The sequence below is a fragment of the Plasmodium brasilianum genome, chromosome 4 (assembly GCF_023973825.1).
Source record: "Plasmodium brasilianum strain Bolivian I chromosome 4, whole genome shotgun sequence".
Taxonomy (NCBI): domain Eukaryota; phylum Apicomplexa; class Aconoidasida; order Haemosporida; family Plasmodiidae; genus Plasmodium; species Plasmodium brasilianum.
In genome coordinates this window covers 382,813-402,405 of record NC_090117.1, presented here as the reverse complement: position 1 = coordinate 402,405, position 19,593 = coordinate 382,813, and the positions used below count along the sequence as shown (strand labels likewise).

The window sequence follows — 19,593 nt, the reverse complement described above, 5'->3', positions numbered from 1 at the left end:
ATATACACGTATCAATATATACGTATAAATACATATACACATATCAATATATACGTACAAATACATACACACATATCAATATATACGTACAAATACATACACACATATCAATATATACGTACAAATACATACGCATACTTACACATACGTGCACGTACGAACGCGAGTGCAAATTGCTGTGTGGGTTAAGGACACTCCTCAGTGTAAGCAATTTTTTTTTAAGCCTCACTACAACTATTTTTTTTTAAAACTGCAATATTTTTGCAGCTGCACATATATATATATATATAGCATATGCACACAAAAAACTGATGAAGTATGGTATATACTTTAAACTTTTATCAAATTAAAAAAAGAGGTAAGAAAAACAGCGTTTTATATGCTTGATGCTAACATTTGTTCAGTCGTTTTTGTACAAATGCAGGCGTATGCGTATGTTCGTAAGTATATACATCGAGAACGACTCCCACTTTTTTGGAACTTTTCTACCTTGCTTTTTTTAAAAATGAAATATGCATAAAAATATGCAGAAAAAAAATAAAATACTGAAATAATAAAACAATAAAGTAAAAAAATTATTTATTTACAAAAAAGTATTTTAAAGTGTTTATAAAAAAAAAAAAAAAAAAAAAAATGTTCAACTGCCGCTCTTCTTTTTTATCGAAATGGCGACTACCGTCACTCTCCTTTCTTTACTTCGCTGAAAAAAAAAAAAAGTAAAAATAAAAAAAGTAAAAGGTAAAAAGTGAAAGGTAAAAAGTGAAAGGTAAAAAGTGAAAGGTAAAAAGTGCGTAATAGGCAGTAGAGAGTAAAACGCAAAAACAGAACAAAACAAATGGGTCAAAAAACCAGTCATAAGCAAATAAAAAGTAGTTCGCAACTCCTTCTTCACCATGATATGCACCCCTCCCTCCTTCAAATGGTAAGAAAAAAGGGTAGTGCTATAAACACGCATATTATTTTATATATGTACAGGCATATTGGTTAAAATTTGAGTAGAAAAGCACATTGCAGGGATGGTGTATATGTATATGTATGAAGCTTGTATGTATCTGTTATGCATTTGCGTTAGTAGGGAACAGGAGAAGGAGCTTGACTAACCTCGATGTACTTATGTAGTGTGGGGTTGTAGGGTTGCTTGGCAAAATTGATTACATCATCATAGTCGTCATCTGAGAAATCCTCCTTGATGGAAAATTTATTTGTAATTACATTGTCGTTCATAAGTAGAGTTTTACTATTAACCTTAATATCAATGTGGGATGTAACGTCGACAGATTTTTTTCTTTTACCCTTGTTAGAAATGTTTACATTAGCCGAGTTTACATTAGGCACGTTTACATAAGCCGAGTTTACATTAGGCACGTTTACGTTAGCCCCGTTTCGAATGTTATGTAAAAAGTTGTAGTAAAAATTAACTATATCTTGCACTAGGTAAGATGCTCTCAAGATATTAGTTCCAACAGCATATATACAGATTTGATCGTTTGAAGGAATAGCACAACTGTTAACCTTTTTGATATCCCCTTCAATTAGGTGTTCCACTTTTTTTGTTTTACTATTCAACGTTTTTAAAATTTGTTGATAGTAAATATTAATAGGTTTGTTAGATGCGATATATATATCTGTTTTTTTCTTTCTTAATACTGGTGAGTATTCTTTTTGAATGGTTTCGATAGTAACCTCTTTCTTTTTCTTCTTTTTCCTTGCACTGTTTGCCATGGCTGTTATGCGATTAGTTTGAGTGCTGTGTATACACTATATATCTACATAAGTAAACATATGTATTCATGTATATACTTACTCAACCCACAAACACACTTGACTGTTTATGGTTCTTTTACGGTTTCTTCTTAACCAACGTGATAATTTAATAAAACCTAAAAAGTAAGGGGAAAAAGGTAACTTATAAGTATTTTAGCACAATCTTATTAAGATGAAAAGATAAAAAAAGAATAATTTTTAAAAGAGAACTTTATAGGTGCGTTTTAAAAAACTAAGTATCTATCAAGAAACAAAAAATGTACAATGAGGAATGTTTTGGAAAAAAAAAAAAAAAAAAAAAAAAAAAAAGAGCATAAAAAATGCAAAACAGAGGGATAATGCTATTACATTATATGAGCAAAGGTCACTTTTGTACAGCTTGTTGATGGGAAAAATGAAGAAGTTAAAATGAAAAAAGGCATACGCGTAACACTTATTTCGATTACAAAAAAAAAAAAATAAAAAAATAATGATAATAAGGTTAACAGTGCAAATGCTGCTATAAGGGGAGAGGTATTCAACGGTTCAGTTATGGAAGGTGCAAATTTTTTACCTTTTTTTTTGGCTGTTCTTTGATAATATTTTTCCTTTTTTGGCTGTTCTTTGATAATATTTTTCCTTTTTTGGATATTTTTTGATAATAATTTGATCTTTTTTTTTGTCATTTTTTGGGCCTTTTTTTTTTTTTTTTTTTTTTTTTGTTTCCCCCATGCATTAGTGCCTTCAGTCAACGCTCGTTACAAACAACTCATGTATCATGTAAAACATTCCCACCCACATAAAAGACTTATAACTCCTCCTTTTGCAATTCCGATGAGAGGTGAAAATAAAAAGTTTTCGAACAACGTCCATCAGTTAGAGGCTTGGTTAAAAATGAATAGAGCATCAACAATAACATGAAATTAGTGAAATACATATTATCTTCAGCACCAGTAGGAATAATAATAAAACAAAAAAAAAAAAAAAAAAATATAAATCTATGCAATTTTATATATACAGAAAGTAGTCGTCATTTTGTGAGTACTTCAAAGGGGGTATATACCTATAGCACAATACAAACAAATGAACAGAAAACATTTTTAATAGATTTAGAAATACTACGAAAGGAGTTAATTCTTCATCTACATGGTGGTAACTCTTACCCGAGATATGAGTTAACTGAATCTGGTCTAACATGTTTTAGTAAGTTCTCGACGTCATATAATGGAAAGAAGAGGAATGAAAATGCCTTCGGAGGGGAAGCATCATTTTTAGTGGATCAGGGAAGCATTACAGATGTTGCAGCAGGAAAGGAGTGGCATAGTGAAGATGCGATCAATAATGAAGAAGCGATCAGCAGTAAAGAACCGATCAGTAGTAAAGAACCGATCAGTAGTAAAGAACCGATCAGTAGTAAAGAACCGATCAGTAGTAAAGAACCGATCAGTAGTAAAGAACCGGTCAGTAGTAAAGAACCGATCAGTAGTAAAGAACCGATCAGTAGTAAAGAACCGGTCAGTAGTAACGAACCGGTCAGTAGTAAAGAACCGGTCAGTAGTAAAGAACCGGTCAGTAGTAAAGAATTTAGTCGTAGTAAAGGAGCCAGTTGTAGTGAGAGGCTCTCCTTCGAAGGAGCAATGCAACGACACGTAGAGGAGGAAGTTGCATCTATTACAGCTTTGGTAAACCAAATGAGCTTACATGATATGCTCGTACTGAATGAAAAGGTGAAGAAGAAGAATCTCTTTAAGGCATTTTTTCTAAAATATGTATATCACAGTGACCTAGTTAATAAGAAAATAATGGAACAAGTAAACAATGATACTGTATTATCATTCTTTTATGTTTGTTCTGGGTATTATATGAACCCTGATGAAATATCCACTGGTAAGAGCAGTACATATTTTAAGGAGATACCTATTTTATGTAAGCATGTGCTTCAGTCACTGATGCGTTTAATATACAAATTATTTTTTTTCTTAAAATTGAAGGAAATAAATGAATTGACTATTACATTATTTAGACTGTACAAAATAGATCCTTTCCTTTTCACCGATAATCCATTGGAGAGATTTGTTAAGAAGTTTTCATTCCGTCTGTCAGAGTTTAACAGATCTATGTTGGGGTGTACTGAAAGGTTGGACACATTAGTGAGCAGGAGGGTGAGTAGGAGCAGGAGCATGGTCAGGCGTTGGAGTATTGATGGAATGGTCGGTTGTAAGGCAAGCAGTATACACAGAGGTAGTGGTGTTGTAGAGCTGGAGAGTCAATGCCTTCACCTGAGAGATGCCGCCAAGTTGCTGTACCATATAGTGAACCTCAATGAGAGCATGTTGAAGAGTAAAGATAAAGTTAACAGTTGCAGATTGAGCTCATTATACACTGATTTTATAAAAAATATCCTCATCTTCTGTGCAAAGGATATAAAGAATGAAGAAAGAGTAAAGGATATATATCTTTGGAAAAGTTGTATGTCATTACTCTACAGCTTAACCATTTTATATACTGAAAAATTGCATAGTATTATTGTTGATAATTTTGAAAATTCTATGATGGCATTTATTTGTTCTCCTTTTTTCAAATTAGATAATATAACAATTATTAACTACTTGGAACTGAATCATTTTTTGTTTAACCAGATACATAACATACATGAAAATCAGTCATGTTATTATTTTATCGATATGAGAGCATCTTTACATCAAAGTGTTTGTAATATAAATAAGTCTATGCCTCCCAACGCTTGTAACTTTTCCTATGTGTTTACTAGTACTGATGGAATAGAACAGGATGATGTGTTACACTTAGAAGATTTTATCAAGTTTGCGCATTCGTTGTCCTTCTATCAGAGAAAAGTAATCCGCACGAGTGAAAGTCTAGGAGAAGCAAAAAGATGGATGGACATACAGAAAAAGAAGTGGAAAGAAATAGAGAACGTGCCAGAAAAGGACATAAATAAGAAGGGTAAAACAAATGCTAAAACTGATATCATTATTGACCTTCGAAGTGACGATGGAACCAACGATAAATCGAAAAATCAAGGGATTCTTGTTAAAAAAATTATTCTATCGCTGTTGCCGCACATCGATAATTTAGTTGAAAGATGCGTCTTCAAAATGTTCGAAGCAGATGAGGGGAAGTCAATGGAAAGAAGGAAAAATAAGCATATTTTATGTAGTGATAAGATTAACCATGAGGGGGAATGGTCTAGTTGCTCGAGCAATATCCACCCAAAGGATACATACAAAACGAGTGAAAAGGAAGAGCACGTGAATGATTTGAAAAGGAAAAAAAAAAATGACTTGACTTTAAAAAACGAATTAATTGGTAAGGAAAATTCAAAGAAAGACTTCCTAAAATGTAATGAAGATAATGCTATGTACGGATTGCTAAAAAAGTTAAGTCATTTGTTGAACATATGCTACGAACACAAAATAACGAATTTGAGGATGTTGTATATAATAACCTTCCTCCTTTCTAAGTGTAAAAGAATCGACTTGGTAGTGTTAAGCAATATTCTAAATGTTTTTTCAAAAATAAATTATTGCTATGATACATATTTCGTTAGCTTTTATTTTGCTAATTATGTAGAGAGGGTTACACTGGAGGAGGATATTTTAAGAAGATACTTTTTTGAAAAAATGGATAAGGGAATGCCACTCTCGGGGGGTTTAAGCAGTAGGATCAGTACACGAAGCGTAGTGGTAGATGCACCAAACGTGGCAGACACGTTAGATGAACGACACTCTATAACACCAATACGTGATAAGCAGCCGGGGAAAGGGGAGGGGGGAGGAAAAAAAAAAATGTTTACCTTTTATGTATGGAGGGCTTTTCTAAGGAACATGAAGAGAAGCGTACTTGATGAGGAAATATTAAAAAACTTGCTGCCCGTGAATATGACAAAAATTGTGAATGGATTGATATATTACAGAAATATAAATAAAAAATTGATAGAAATAATTATTAAAATAATTTCAAGGCAGTATAACAACAAGAGCGAGGAAGGGGTAAAAATTGGGGAAAATAAAAAAAAAAAAAAAAAAGAAGAAGAAGAAGAAGAAGATGATGAAGAAAGGAAATGTAAAAAATCTGACAAGGGAAATTTTAACATAATTTGTTTAGGATCCCTTCTCAACTACATGAGTTTCACAGATGACATTCAGTGTTATGATCTAAATGTAAAACTAATAAAATTAATAAAAACTAAGATATTAATGGAAGAGAATTCATTCGATGCTAGGTTGTTATGTGGTATATATATTAGTTACTCAAGATTAAATATATATGATAAGTCTATATTTTATTTAATATATAAAAGATTAAATATGAAAAAATTAAATGTCAAGAATATTCTGAGTATTGTGTCTTATTTAAACAAAATGGGAATATACGATAAAGAAATTTTGTGTAATTGTTTTACTATAATTTTTACAAATAAAATGGATGAAATAAAAATGCACTTACCTATTTTAGTGCACCTCCTTTTTATATTAACATCAATAAGTCAACTGTACCTGTTCAACAATATGATTCTTATATTAACATATATATTTACTCTTGTAAAACATATACACAAAATGGGCATAAATAGTAATTTTCGATTTAAAGGGGCACTCACATATAATTTCTACTCAATGCTACTCATAGCTTTGCATACATTATACCATCTCATTCTGACCACACACATATTGGGTAGTCGCACTAATTTATTACACCATGTGAATATCAAATATTTGTATATTTTAAAATCTTTATTATATCAAGATTATGGAGTTAAGGGTCTAACTGTTGCCACTAATTCGGATATTCAAAAAAATGTTTTACATTGTGTGAAAGAAGTAATAAAAAGTAATAAGGTTGATATTGTATATGAATATAGCATTAAAGGCACACCTTACCTTATTGATGTAGTTTTATTTCAAGGCAACTTGTAACATATATTATGCAGTTAGTTTAGCATACATTATTCCATCCAACAACATATAATTACACTCTTGATGGATATAATGCCCCGTTTTTCTATTGGATGTTTGCACACCTGTATATGTGCTCCACGTGTAAAATGGGCCTTCTACTGAATTTGCTAAGCCTTTTTTTTTTTTTTTTTTTTTTTTTGCCTCATTTTGTTGTAGCTCATTCTGGTAAATGATAATATTAGTACTTACAGCGTTCACATGTTCATATTATATGAAAGCATTTTTTTCTGTCTTTCTTACGATCAAACTTTTGCTGGAGTTTTAACCGTAATGTTGTTACTGGGGAAGAAGTAAATATAGGGGCTATTATATAAAGGTTTGTAAGATAATATATATATATATATATATATATATATATATATATATATATATATATTTTTTTTTTTTTTTTTTACACTACGAACAAGTTAGAAAATACATTGTTTCGTATTTTATATTAACGGGGAAAGAGCCAAACGATTGGGCAACTGGACCCATCCTTTGTTCACGTAAAAATAATTGCATATTTTTTTGCTAACTGGTACGTAATTATCTCGTATATTTGAGGCCACTTGATAAACGGTAAGAAAAACAAGCAGGAAAACATGTACGCACGTAATGCAAACAGCCATGCGTATGCCTAAGTTACATTGTTTTCCCGTATGTTTTGGTATACTTTTTAACGAAAAAATAAAAAATATACAAATTTTGTCAAAGAAGGGGGAAATAATCTATGCTAAATTGAAAGGGTATATTGTACTAGATTTTTTTTTTTCTTTTCCATCCTTTTTTTTCAAAATGTATGCCATATTGCCGTAAAAAAATATATAAAATGATATAACTACAGCTACAAAAAAAAAAAAAAAAAAAAAAAAAAAAAAAGTCAACATGTAGCATGTACTTTTTGAAGTGCGACCGGTAGCAGATTTGTATACTAACGAAATTTTATCATTTATTTTTCTGTTAATCGTTAATAAGGGATATGTAAACAAGGTGGGGGAATAGAAAAGAAAAACAAAAAAAAAAAAAAATGAAAAAGTTCAATAATACGTACATATAGTAATTGCCTCCATAATTGTACAATATAAAATGTATAATACATACACACGTATGTACATACGTTCGTTCATTAATAATTAAGCGCGTGGAACTGCGCACAGAAGGAGCGGTAAATAGCAGTGAACGAACAGAGGGACTTAAAAAGTAATACATTAGCACCAAGTATATTTCATAATTAACACAGTAATAGATACAAGTTCAAATATTGCAAAAAACGTACGAAATTGAATTGACAAAAATGTAGAGTTTTATTTTTCCATATCATGTAACGAGAGCGTTAAAATAGGATTTCTTAAATTTTTTCAGAAACTTTGAAAATAGTTTGACTGTGCAAATAAATTGGCAGTGAATATAAATTGGCAGTGAATATAATTTGGCCATCATTGTAATTTGGCCATCGATGTAATTTGGCCATGAATATAATTTGGCCATCAATGTAATTTGGCTATGAAAATGATTTAGTGTTAAAAATATTTTGGGCTATTCGAGCTTTGTAATGTATGTGAACATCTAATATGTGTTAGCTTCCAATATATGTTAGCTTCCAATATATGTTAGCTTCTAATATGTGTTAGCTTCTAATATGTGTTAGCTTCTAATATGTGTTAGCTTCTAATATGTGTTAGCTTCTAATATGTGTTAGCTTCTAATATGTGTTAGCTTCTAATATGTGTTAGCTTCTAATATGTGTTAGCTTCTAATATGTGTTAGCTTCTAATATGTGTTAGCTTCTAATATATATGAACTTCTAATATATATGAACTTCTAATATATATGAACTTCTAATATATATGAACTTCTAATATATATGAACTTCTATATATATGAGCTTATTTTTTGCGCATATTTTTGTATTTTTTTTTTTCGCCCTGCCAACTCGGTAAATTTTCAAAATTGTTTGTAATTTTCCACCTGCACAAGTTAGGCAATATACGATAAAATATGATAAAAAAAAAAAAAAAAAAAATTAAGCATAAATATAGAAATAATTAAGCATAAATAGAGAAATAATTAAGCATAAATATAGGTATAATTAAGCATAAATATAGAAATAATTAAGCATAAATATAGAAATAATTAAGCATAAATATAGAAATAATTAAGCATAAATATAGAAATAATTAAGCATAAATATAGAAATAATTAAGCATAAATATAGATATAATTAAGCAAAAATATAGATATAATTAAGCAAAAATAAGAAAAGTACAGTAAAATAAAGCCAATCTGGCAAGATATGCAAAATAAAAACAATCTGACAAAATACAGCAAAACAAAGTCATTCTTGCAAAATAGGTAAGTTACCCAGCAGGGGAAGGCTTCGCGAAAGATGGAGGGCAACCCGTACATGTTCAAGAGCCTCGTGCAGATCTACGAGGAGTACTTAAATCTTATAATCCATCGAGTTAAGGGTTATAAAGTGCTAATTTTAGATGACGAAACAAAAACAATCATTTCTCTTATTTTTTCACACTCGTATATATTAGAAAAAGAGATTTTTTTAACCCTTAATTTTAATGACAGTAACATATTTGAAGATATAAATAATAGTAGTAATAAAAATGAAAAATTTGATTTTAAAAATTATAAAATAAAAAATTTGAAGCATTTAAAGGCTATATTTTTATTGAGACCCACGCATACTAATATACTAAAACTAATGAGAGAATTAAAGAAACCAATTTTTTTAGAATATTATTTATTTTTTACTAATGTGTTAAGTGAAAAATTTATTGAAAAGTTAGCTAAAGCTGACGAGTTTGAGGTAATAAAAAACATCATGGAATACTATATTGATGGATATGTGTTACATGATAATTTGTTTTCCCTTAACATTGACTATACATCCTTTTTATATAAAAGTGGTAAGGACTCGTTGAGTGATAAAAGGAAGAAGAGTCAGAGTATGAAGAAGTATGGTAATTCGAATAGCAGCAGTGCCGCGTTACATAAATACGATATGCTCACCATTGACGAGTTTAACGAAATGAAGGATGAAGAAGGGAATTCCGTCTTTTACCAAAATTATGCCATCAACAACAAGGATAATGTTGGAGTTAGCGGAAGCATGACCACTGGTAGTGATAATCCCATGGGGATGGAGGACGATGTGCATAGTTACTCCAGTTTTATCCTGTTTGAGAACCAAGTTGTAAATCGAATAGTTGAGGGTTTGTTTTCCCTTTTATGCTCTATTAAACAGGTGCCAGATATTATATATAATAAACATTCATCCATCTGTAAGAATATTATAGACTTACTAAAAATGAAGATGTTAAAACATGAATGTGTCTTTTCGGGGGTATTAGAAGCATATGAAAAGTACGAAAATTTAATTGAGAAACAGAGAATGGTAAACCATCCAGTAAATGAAATGAATTATCAACTGAACAATATAATGAGTAATCAAAATGTAAATACAATAACAGAAGGGAATTGTTGTTATATGTTAATTATTGATAGGAGTGAAGATCCTATCACTCCATTACTAACCCAGTGGACATATCAAGCTATGTTACATGAACTTATTGGAATAGATAATAATAAAATAAATTTAGAAAGTAATAAGGAAGAAACACAAATAGTTATGTCTTGTATATACGACGAATTTTATAATAATCATTTATTTGACAATTTTGGCGATTTAGGTAAAGCAGTAAAAAATTATGTAGATGCATATCAAGAAGAAACTTCGAAAAAAACGAACCTTGAATCTATAGATGATATACAGAAATTTATAGAAGTTTATCCTAACTATAAAAAATTGTCAGGTAATGTTACAAAACACGTAAATATTTTACATAAATTTTCCGAAATAGTAGAGAAAAGACAATTATTTTTTATTTCCGAGATCGAACAATCCATAGCCATATATCATAAAAAGAGCGAACATTTCAAACAAGTTATTGATGCTATTCGTAATTATAGTTATACAAACTATGATATTTTGAGGCTATCTTTGTTATACTCTTTAAAATATGAAGATGAGGAGCATATCGAATTAATTAAAACAGAATTAACAAAAAGAAATATAGATAAGGATCAAATATTGCTAGTTGATGCTTTACTACTATATTCTAATGAACAAACAAAAATTAATCAACTTTTTAAAGAACAAACTTTTTTAAATTTTGCTAAAACAACTATAACTAGAACTATAAAAGGAGCTTCCAATGTTTTTACTCTACACAAGTCGTACATTTACTATTTAATAGAAGATTTAATTAAATCAAAATTGAATAGTCAAATATATACTACTACTAATCTGTTAAATATAGAACCAAATGCAAATAAGAAAGTCAACTCTATGGTTATATTTTTCATAGGAGGTGCTACCTACGAAGAGTACAGAGATATACAAAATTTAGCCAAAAGGTATAACATTACCATTCTCCTTGGATGTACGCAAGTACACAACTCCCAGTCTTTCTTGGCCGACGTGTTGCAGCTTGTTAAGACTTGATTCGTGTTTTGGCCCTCCGACCCACTCCGCGATCTTCCAGGCCAGGGGGGCCACTACCCACCCGCGCAGGGCACCTCAGCAGAAAAAAAGACAAAAAATTACAAGTACAGAAAAAAAAGCAGAAAAAAATGGTAAACACTACAAAATGTTAAAAAACGAGGACGCAGTTTTTCACTGCCATTCTGATAATTCTTTGATTGTCCTTAGGCATCCACTTTTTTGCGTTTATTTTTCTGCGCTTCAGCGGTGAAGTTCGTTTGCTGTTTACTTGTGTACCAATATCTTTTTTCCATATTCAAGCGCTATCGTTATACCATTATTCTACCATTATTCTACCATTATTCTACCATTATTCTATCATTATTCTACCATTATTCTATCATTATTCTACCATTATTCTATCATTATTCTACCATTATTCTACCATTATTCTACCATTATTCTACCATTATTCTATCATTATTCTACCATTATTCTACCATTATTCTACCATTATTCTACCATTATTCTATCATTATTCTACCATTGTTCTACCGTTATTCTACCATTATTCTACCATTATTCTACCATTATTCTACCATTATTCTACCATTATTCTACCATTATTCTACTATTATTCTACTATTATTCTACTATTATTCGTTTGATTTTTTTCTGTTATTCGACTAATTTTTTTTTTCTCGCCCCCCTTGATCCACATTTGGATGTTTCTCTTCACTTTTGTATTAAAATTTTTTGATTTTTTTTGTTTTTTCGAAAATTTAACCTCTGAGTTACTTTTCTTTTTATATGAAGTCATATAAATTCAAAATGCAACATGACCATATATGCACATTATGAACATTGTGCAGAATTATATTAATACATGTTCTATATAACATGACCGTGCCATATAATATTTCATTGAAGGGTGTATCAGTGAATGTACTTGAACTTTTTGGGAATAGTTCTACGTATGTACGCATTGCTTACGTGGGTGAATATATATCCTATTTGTAGTAGCATAAAAGTGCATTGCTGCTCACATTGGTAAGCAGTATATACTGTTCGTGAACACTTTGCAGATATGTATTTCCGCGCGCTGTATAATTTGCAAAATGGTTAATAAAAATATATTCGTAACATGTACAATGCAAAATGTAACATGTAAAATAGAAGGGGATGGACTGAAAATTTTAAGAGGTCCGTTTTAAAGGTATTGTCTCTCCTTATCGAACATTTCACATGCACACATATTGTCAAAAAAGAAAAGAAATAAAAAACAAAGAAAAACTCATGATAGTTTACCCACATTTTTGTAGCATCAGAACATTTCGCAAAAGGAAAAAAAAAAAAAAAAAAAAAAAAAAAATATTACACCACAGAAATACACGTATATACATATGCGCAATAAATGCATCGTGTATATTTCGATAGCATGTGAGCAGGTTGACATATGCATATATATGTGGTATTATGTGTATGTTCACCTTATTTTTTAGTTAGACCATTTCACATTTTAGAAGAAAAAACAAAGCATAACATGCAGAAGTTCGGGCATGAAACGGACTTCAAAAAAAAAAAAGATACAAACGAACAAACGAACAAACGAACAAATGAACGAACATGCAAGGAACATGCAAGGAACATGCAAGGAACATGCAAGGACACGCAAGGAATATTCAAGGAATATTCAAGGAACAAATAAAAAACAAAGATCATACCCATGTAAGCATACCCATATGCATAAATACACACAAACGATAAAATTTGGGAAAAACGAAATAAGCACTCAGCGAATGCTTCCCCGTACATTAGTGAGGGTAAAAGTTTCACACATGTTTGTAAAAAAAAAAAAAAAAAAAAAAAATACAAATTAAGAAGAAAACAGAAAGAGCTATAAGAGCAATTATTTTATTTTTTTTTTTTTTTTCCCCTACTCCAAAAAGATATACGCGAAAGACTAATTTTTCCCGTATTAATTTCAACTATTCGCACAACTCTCTCCTTGGCAAAAGACTATTAATGCTGTGCCTATTAGATAAGGATTAACAAATGATGAAGAGTAAATCAGTACATTTATATCGCTATAAGGTAAAAGATGACGCATAACAGAGCATATATTTTATCAGTAGAAAAACAAAATCTACACACAAGTGCGAAAAATGTAGATTTAATCTCGTTAAATAATGAGGAGAAATATGAAATAAAATTAAGCCCCAAATATATTCATGGTTATTATGCAGAAAAAAATAATATCATTAAATTTTCCCTTAAAAACATTATTTATACCTTCAATAATTTGATAGTTATATACGATTTGTTCAGTAGAAGTCAAGCTATTTTTTCTGAACATGCGAATAAAGTAATAAAAAAAAATTTTTACAGCTTTAAAAAAAAAAAAAAAAGAAAGAAAAGAAAAGAAAAGAAGTAGATATTGCTTCCAATACTCCCAATATTCCAAATACTTCCAATGCTCCTATGATTTGTCCTTAACTTCTTAACATGTTCCATGTGTGTAGACAAATGTATTGTTCATTAACGTTTTTGTTTTTATTTTCTCTTATTTGTGTATCGTTTCACGAATAAAAAAGGGTGTGCAGTGTAGGAGGTTTTGCAAAGGGTAAGTATATTAATATGACCTTTTTTTTTCTTTTTTTTTTCTTATCTTTTCTTTCTTATCTTTTCTTTCTTATCTTATCCTATGCTTTTTTTTTTGCGCGCATTTTAGGTAACCATTATCAGGTGCAAGGAAAGTTGTAGTACCATAATGAGTGGAGAAGAAAGCAAAAACAAAATGAAAATATATTTATGGAATAAATCTAATTTTAAAATTTTAATTACCATAAAAATAAAAAGAAGGTTTTTTTCGGACATACAGTATTTAAACGACACACATATTTTATTGCTGTGCAATTATTCTGATAAATTAATATTATTTGTTTTTTCTGTGATATATAATCATGAAAAACAATATGCACAATTAAAAAAAAAATGTGTGCATGTTGTTAAGAGGGTACCCCATTTTTATATAAAGAGAAATGGAAAAATAAAAAATGGAAACATAAATAATATTCTCGCGAATATAAAAAAGAAGTTTGTAATGAAAGAATGGAAAACTGTGTATAGTAGCACTTACGGATTTACGAAAAAGTACACAAAAAATTATGCACATTTAAGATATTTAAAAAGGAGGGACAGTAGATGGAGTAGCAAATGGAGCAGAAAGAGGAAGGAAAGTACGAATGATAATTTACGCCTCAGTGGAACAGATATAGACACATCACCCACTTGTGAAGAGACGAAAAAGAGATTGTCTAAAAAGAAATATTTTAAAAAGATCAAGGAAACCGCTGATGGTTTTGTGTACATAAAAAAAAAAAAGAAGGACGACTACGTTGAGGATGCTTCTTTTTATTATATCACATTTGTAAAGCTATTTAATAAAGGGGGAAAAAATCGGCTGAACAAATTTTTAAAAAATTTTAAAATATTTACAGACATCGATCATAATATATGTATATTTAACAAAGAGTATGTATTTGTGTACCTGATAAAAAATTATGTGCTCTATGAAAAGTTAAAATGTAAAAGCTTTAAGTGTAAAGTCTTTTCGAATAATAATTGTTCGTCTTTGTTAGAGAAGCGAGATCTTCATTTTTTTTCCTTTGTTTCGTTTGATCTGTTTATAAGCAATTTGCTCTCGCACCACCGCGCGGAATTGTGTGCTAATGGGAATATGGACATTAATGCACAAATCATTGTAAACGATAATGCAGAGCTATACACAGAGGGAGAGGGAAAAAAGGAACATGCAGATAAACAGGTGAATGAAGATAACCTCTCTCATAACAGCTATTCAAGAGCAGAAAATTTTTCGAATGATAGTATTCCAGATTCTCTTTACAAATATATAGCTAATCAATTTAACGACTTCTTTAACGATAAAATTAGCGTTATTGAAATTATTAACGTTTTGTACATAAACGAAGGTGACGACATTAGCATAATACTTAAGTTGCCGAAATGTGTTGGGACAAAAAAAAAAAATTATAAACAGTTCATGCGAAAGGAGGAGAACAAAAAGAAGATGCACAGTTTAGATCATAGCTCTAAATGCAAAAAGTACTTTGTCGTAGGTACAGAAAGAGGTGTAATTATAATCGTAGATTTTTTAAAATCCCACAAAGTTGTACATTTAGAAAAAATTTGCAATGATAGTATTGTTTCCATTTTTATTTTTCAAAATAGTATTTTAATTCTGACCCGTTCAGGTGTTCTATTTTTTATGAACATGAATAATTTTGTTATATATAAAAATGTAGATATATTTGAGATAGGAAATAAAAATGGCACCTCCTTTTTAAGTAGCAATTCTTGGGACAGTTATGTCGACGACTCCTGCAATATGCAGAAAGAAGGGAAGTTGTCAAGATCTTTTAAGTTACATAGGTTTTTCAAAAATACCTGCACGGTTAATAATATGTGTGCACACAAATTTCGGAGTATGATTAAAAATAAAAAAGAAAAGAATAGTCTTTTATGTTGTGAAGAAAGAAGTAGGAATGACTATTTTAACCATGACTCGTTGGATAACATTGAGAAGAGGAGAAATAAGAGGAATTATCCAAAGAGATATATACATTCATGTTGCTTATCAGATATGTACACGTTAATAATAGGGACAACTTTTAACGAAATAATTATGTACAACATAATAACAAGTGAGCTAAGTTTCATTTATAAAAAGTGTTCCAAGATAAATGATTTCTCATTGGAAAATGATCATATCATTTATAATAGTGAAAATTGTTTGTACAAAATGAGCATATTTAATTATAATTATTCCTTTAAGTTTTTAACGTTAAAGAATATTAACGTGACAGCTTTTTTATTTTACTCAGATGATATGCTAATTTGTGGCACCTTAAAAGGCAGTCTATATTTCTTTAGTATTTCTCATGGAAAAGCAAAAATTATTAATCGAGTGCAGAAGAGGGAATTTGCTCACGAAGGGAAAGGGCCTGTCCGCATGGGTAATACGGCTAGTAAAGACGAGAGTAACAATGCAAGTAGCACTGCTCGTAATGCTATGCGCAATAGTACACACAATAGTGCTCCTAATAGCGCATGTAACAGGGCAAGTTGTGGTGAAGTCCTTTTTTCCATACACAAAAAAATTTTTCATGGCTGTTCAGGCAAAACGAATAGCGAGGTTAAAACAGAAGAATGGAGGGACAAAATAATAGGGCTGAAATTAAATAAGTCGAAAAAAATTTTATTGTGCTCTTTTCCAAATAATGTTTTCTTATTCAGGTTAAGGGTAACAGGTAATGAGAAGGTCCTTTTGGAATGCATGCGGCGTATTGATATGAGTAATATTGTACAAGTATTTCTACTGCAAAATTTCGACAATCTGTTTTATATCACAACGAAAGGGAGTACCAGTGGAAGTAGAAGTGATAGCACCGGTGGAAGTAGAAATGGTAGCACAGGAGGAAGTAGAAATGGTAGCACCATTGGCAGCACGAGGGGGAGCAACCATGGAGGGACCACTGCCGGTAATAAGAGCAGTACTCGTAGAAGTAACTATGGTTTTCATCTGTGCTCTTTCAACATGTCAAAAGCTAAAAACAAAAAAATGAATTATTTATATTATAATATCCTATTTGAAAACACATGGTTTTATAATTTCTTCTACTACAAGGATGAGAATTTTATTCTGTCTCAGAGTAATGTAGACAAAGGAACAGGTGAATGTATAACTGTTATGAACTCGTCTACATTCGTAGTGTATACCTATTCCATTAGGAGGTCCGCAAACTGCAGTAACTTAAACAATTGGAGTGAAAGTGAAAACTATAGGAAGAAGTCCTATGAGACGATATATGAAAATAAGAAAAAAGACCTCTTACATGTCAAAGCAGAACAAAAGATTACAAGTAAATATTCTTATTCAAATAAAATAACAAATGGGATTAACTGCCATACGGGTTGTAACATTTTGAATTATGGTTATAAAAATGTCCATACAGATATGCACCTTTTTTTGAAAAATAGAAAACCACTGTGCGGTGTTCATAAAATTATTTTCAACAAAGCAGTAGAGGGTGAACCTATTATAGGGAGGGATAGTCAAGAGAACGGGGAAGTGAAAGAAGAAGTGGAAGGGGAAGAACAAAGGAAGAATAAAAGCAAACTTAATGAGAGAGAAAACATTAAAGGGACAGGAAAATTTGAAAAAAGGGTAACCAAGCAAGTAAACATTCTTACATATGAGGAGATGAAAGGAAAAATAAAAAAATGTGGAAGCATTAATAGAACACCATCTTACCATTTGAAAAGGAAAGAGCAAACAAGAACGCGTATTCATTGTAGGAATAATATTTATGATAAGCAAAGGAACATATACAGTAAAAGTTTTAGCTCAAAAAAAAAAAATAAAATTTTATTAAAAAATAATGTTTTACAATTAAATAAAGATGGTGAAAAATTTCGAGGAAAACAAGTTAACCGCAATGAAGGGAAAATAAAACATTATACGAAATATAAATTATTAAGGAATATTTTAAGGAAAAGGAAAGAAATTGAACTGGGTAATTATAAAGGATTAATTAGTGAGAATAATTGTACTGGAAGAGCACAAGCGGGAATTAAAAGGTCCTGTTATGATATCCAAACAGCGGATGGTTTAGAGCGAATTTTGGGCAAAAGGGGTAGCACAGGCAGAAGTAATAGTAGTAATAGTAGTAATAGTAGCAGTAATAGTAGCAGCAATAGTAGCAGCAATAGTAGCAGCAATAGTAGCAGCAATAGTAGCAGCAATAGTAGCAGCAATAGTAGCAGCAGTAGCAATAGCAGTAGCAATAGCAGTAGTGGCAGTAGCAGTAGTAGTCGTAGCCGTAATAAATCCCAGTGTGCCGCTTCTGGTGCAAGAAACCCCTTAGAAAAAAATGGGCGAGAAAATATGGGAACAAATTATTTAGGGCATTATTTAGGAATAAGTGTTTTAAAGGACGAAGAAACCAAAGAGGAAGGCCTCAATTCTACAGAGGATGGAAGCGGTGCACCCGCTGCATTCGATACGAACGTTGCTTCTTTGATGGAGAGATACAAGGATGGACATTCCGTTTCAAATGGACATTTCGATAATTGTAATAAAGATAGTAATATCTGTAATGTAGACTGTAAAGAGAATATTTTCATGTCTACTGGATGGCATACACAGTTACAGAAAAAAAATAATGGGCATAGTAATAAACATATCGTAAGAGGAATATACATTAAAAAAGATATTATGGACAATGTAAATATAAGGAACAGGGAGAACTGCGACAGTAACACATATGGTAATGATGATGAAAGGAAGTTTTGTGCTAATAATTATGCATATTTACGTTGTAATAACATGATTAAGAATATAAAAAGCAATGTACTTTGCAAAAAGAGCATGTATATTATTAACAATCGTAATGATGTAGATACTATGCTTAACACTCGTAACAGCAATCATGTTAAACATAAACACTTCCCCGGAATTAGCGAGGAATAATATAGCTGCAATGATGATAAGGTTAGTAGTAGAGTGGACGATGATGAGAATGGACGTAGAGTGAACGATGATGAGATTGGCACAATAGTCAACAATGATAATTGGAACACGAAAAAGTTGCACGAAAATAATTATTATAATACCAATGTGTTAGGTACGAAATATGATTAAAATAAAATCTGTCATATCCTGTATGATTATGAAATAAATTCAGAAAATTTTCCTAAAACTTGTAATAAAGATGAAAATATACACTCCAAAAAAAAAAAAAAAAAAAAATGACTAAATGAGTTGTCTTCATAACATGTGCAAAATTAGAGAAAATGAAAATGCAGATGGAAAAAATAGTTATGTATGACCAATTGGAACCAAGTGAACCGTTTGAACTGTTAGAAACACAATCGGTATTACATCCCTGCGAATATTAGCTAAATTAAGAGTGCATGTGGGGGGAAAATGAGCGTAAATAATGTCAATGGGAGAACTAGTGCTATAAATAGGAAACACTAAAAATAAATACAGTCGATACGTCATTTATAAATTTCTGTAGCGATATATAATGTACGTCTATATCACAGTACATGTATGAATGTATTAAAAAAAAAAAAAATTAAAAAAATATTTAAAACAAACTATACGACAAACAGCACATCTATTATTAACGAAAATTTAGGCTTTTTTTTTTTTAAATTGCCGCAAATTTTAGTTTTTGCCTTTAAAAAAATATTGCGTGCCGTTCGTTTATTTTGTAAAAATACACTCTTTATGCTTTGCTGTTTTGTAAATGATATTAATTCATTCTCTTTTTGTATTTTTATGCGTAATTTGTTCTTTTACGT

At 30.6% G+C, this 19,593-nt stretch overlaps 4 protein-coding genes across 4 annotated transcripts; 3 read left to right on the top strand and 1 right to left on the bottom strand.

Moving 5' to 3' along the window:
- Positions 1-637: 637 nt before the first annotated feature.
- On the bottom strand, positions 638-2,429 carry MKS88_001099 (Alba domain-containing protein; the record flags this gene model as incomplete). Its single annotated transcript, XM_067219757.1, has 4 exons — positions 638-700; positions 1,102-1,711; positions 1,805-1,880; positions 2,318-2,429. 4 exons carry the CDS (start codon positions 2,427-2,429, stop codon positions 638-640), a joined length of 861 nt encoding a protein of 286 aa, XP_067075031.1.
- Positions 2,430-2,660: 231 nt separating this feature from the next.
- Positions 2,661-7,016, top strand: MKS88_001098 (uncharacterized protein; the record flags this gene model as incomplete). Its single annotated transcript, XM_067219756.1, has 2 exons — positions 2,661-6,653; positions 6,879-7,016. The coding sequence occupies 2 exons, from the start codon at positions 2,661-2,663 to the stop codon at positions 7,014-7,016; spliced, it is 4,131 nt and encodes a 1,376-aa protein (XP_067075030.1).
- A 2,074-nt stretch (positions 7,017-9,090) lies between these two features.
- MKS88_001097 (vacuolar protein sorting-associated protein 45) lies at positions 9,091-11,358 on the top strand (the record flags this gene model as incomplete). The annotated part of the gene is made up of 2 exons (XM_067219754.1): positions 9,091-11,161; positions 11,264-11,358. 2 exons carry the CDS (start codon positions 9,091-9,093, stop codon positions 11,356-11,358), a joined length of 2,166 nt encoding a protein of 721 aa, XP_067075029.1.
- A 1,945-nt stretch (positions 11,359-13,303) lies between these two features.
- Positions 13,304-18,925, top strand: MKS88_001096 (uncharacterized protein; the record flags this gene model as incomplete). Its single annotated transcript, XM_067219753.1, has 3 exons — positions 13,304-13,567; positions 13,934-18,654; positions 18,760-18,925. The coding sequence occupies 3 exons, from the start codon at positions 13,304-13,306 to the stop codon at positions 18,923-18,925; spliced, it is 5,151 nt and encodes a 1,716-aa protein (XP_067075028.1).
- Between the last annotated feature and the right edge of the window lie 668 nt (positions 18,926-19,593).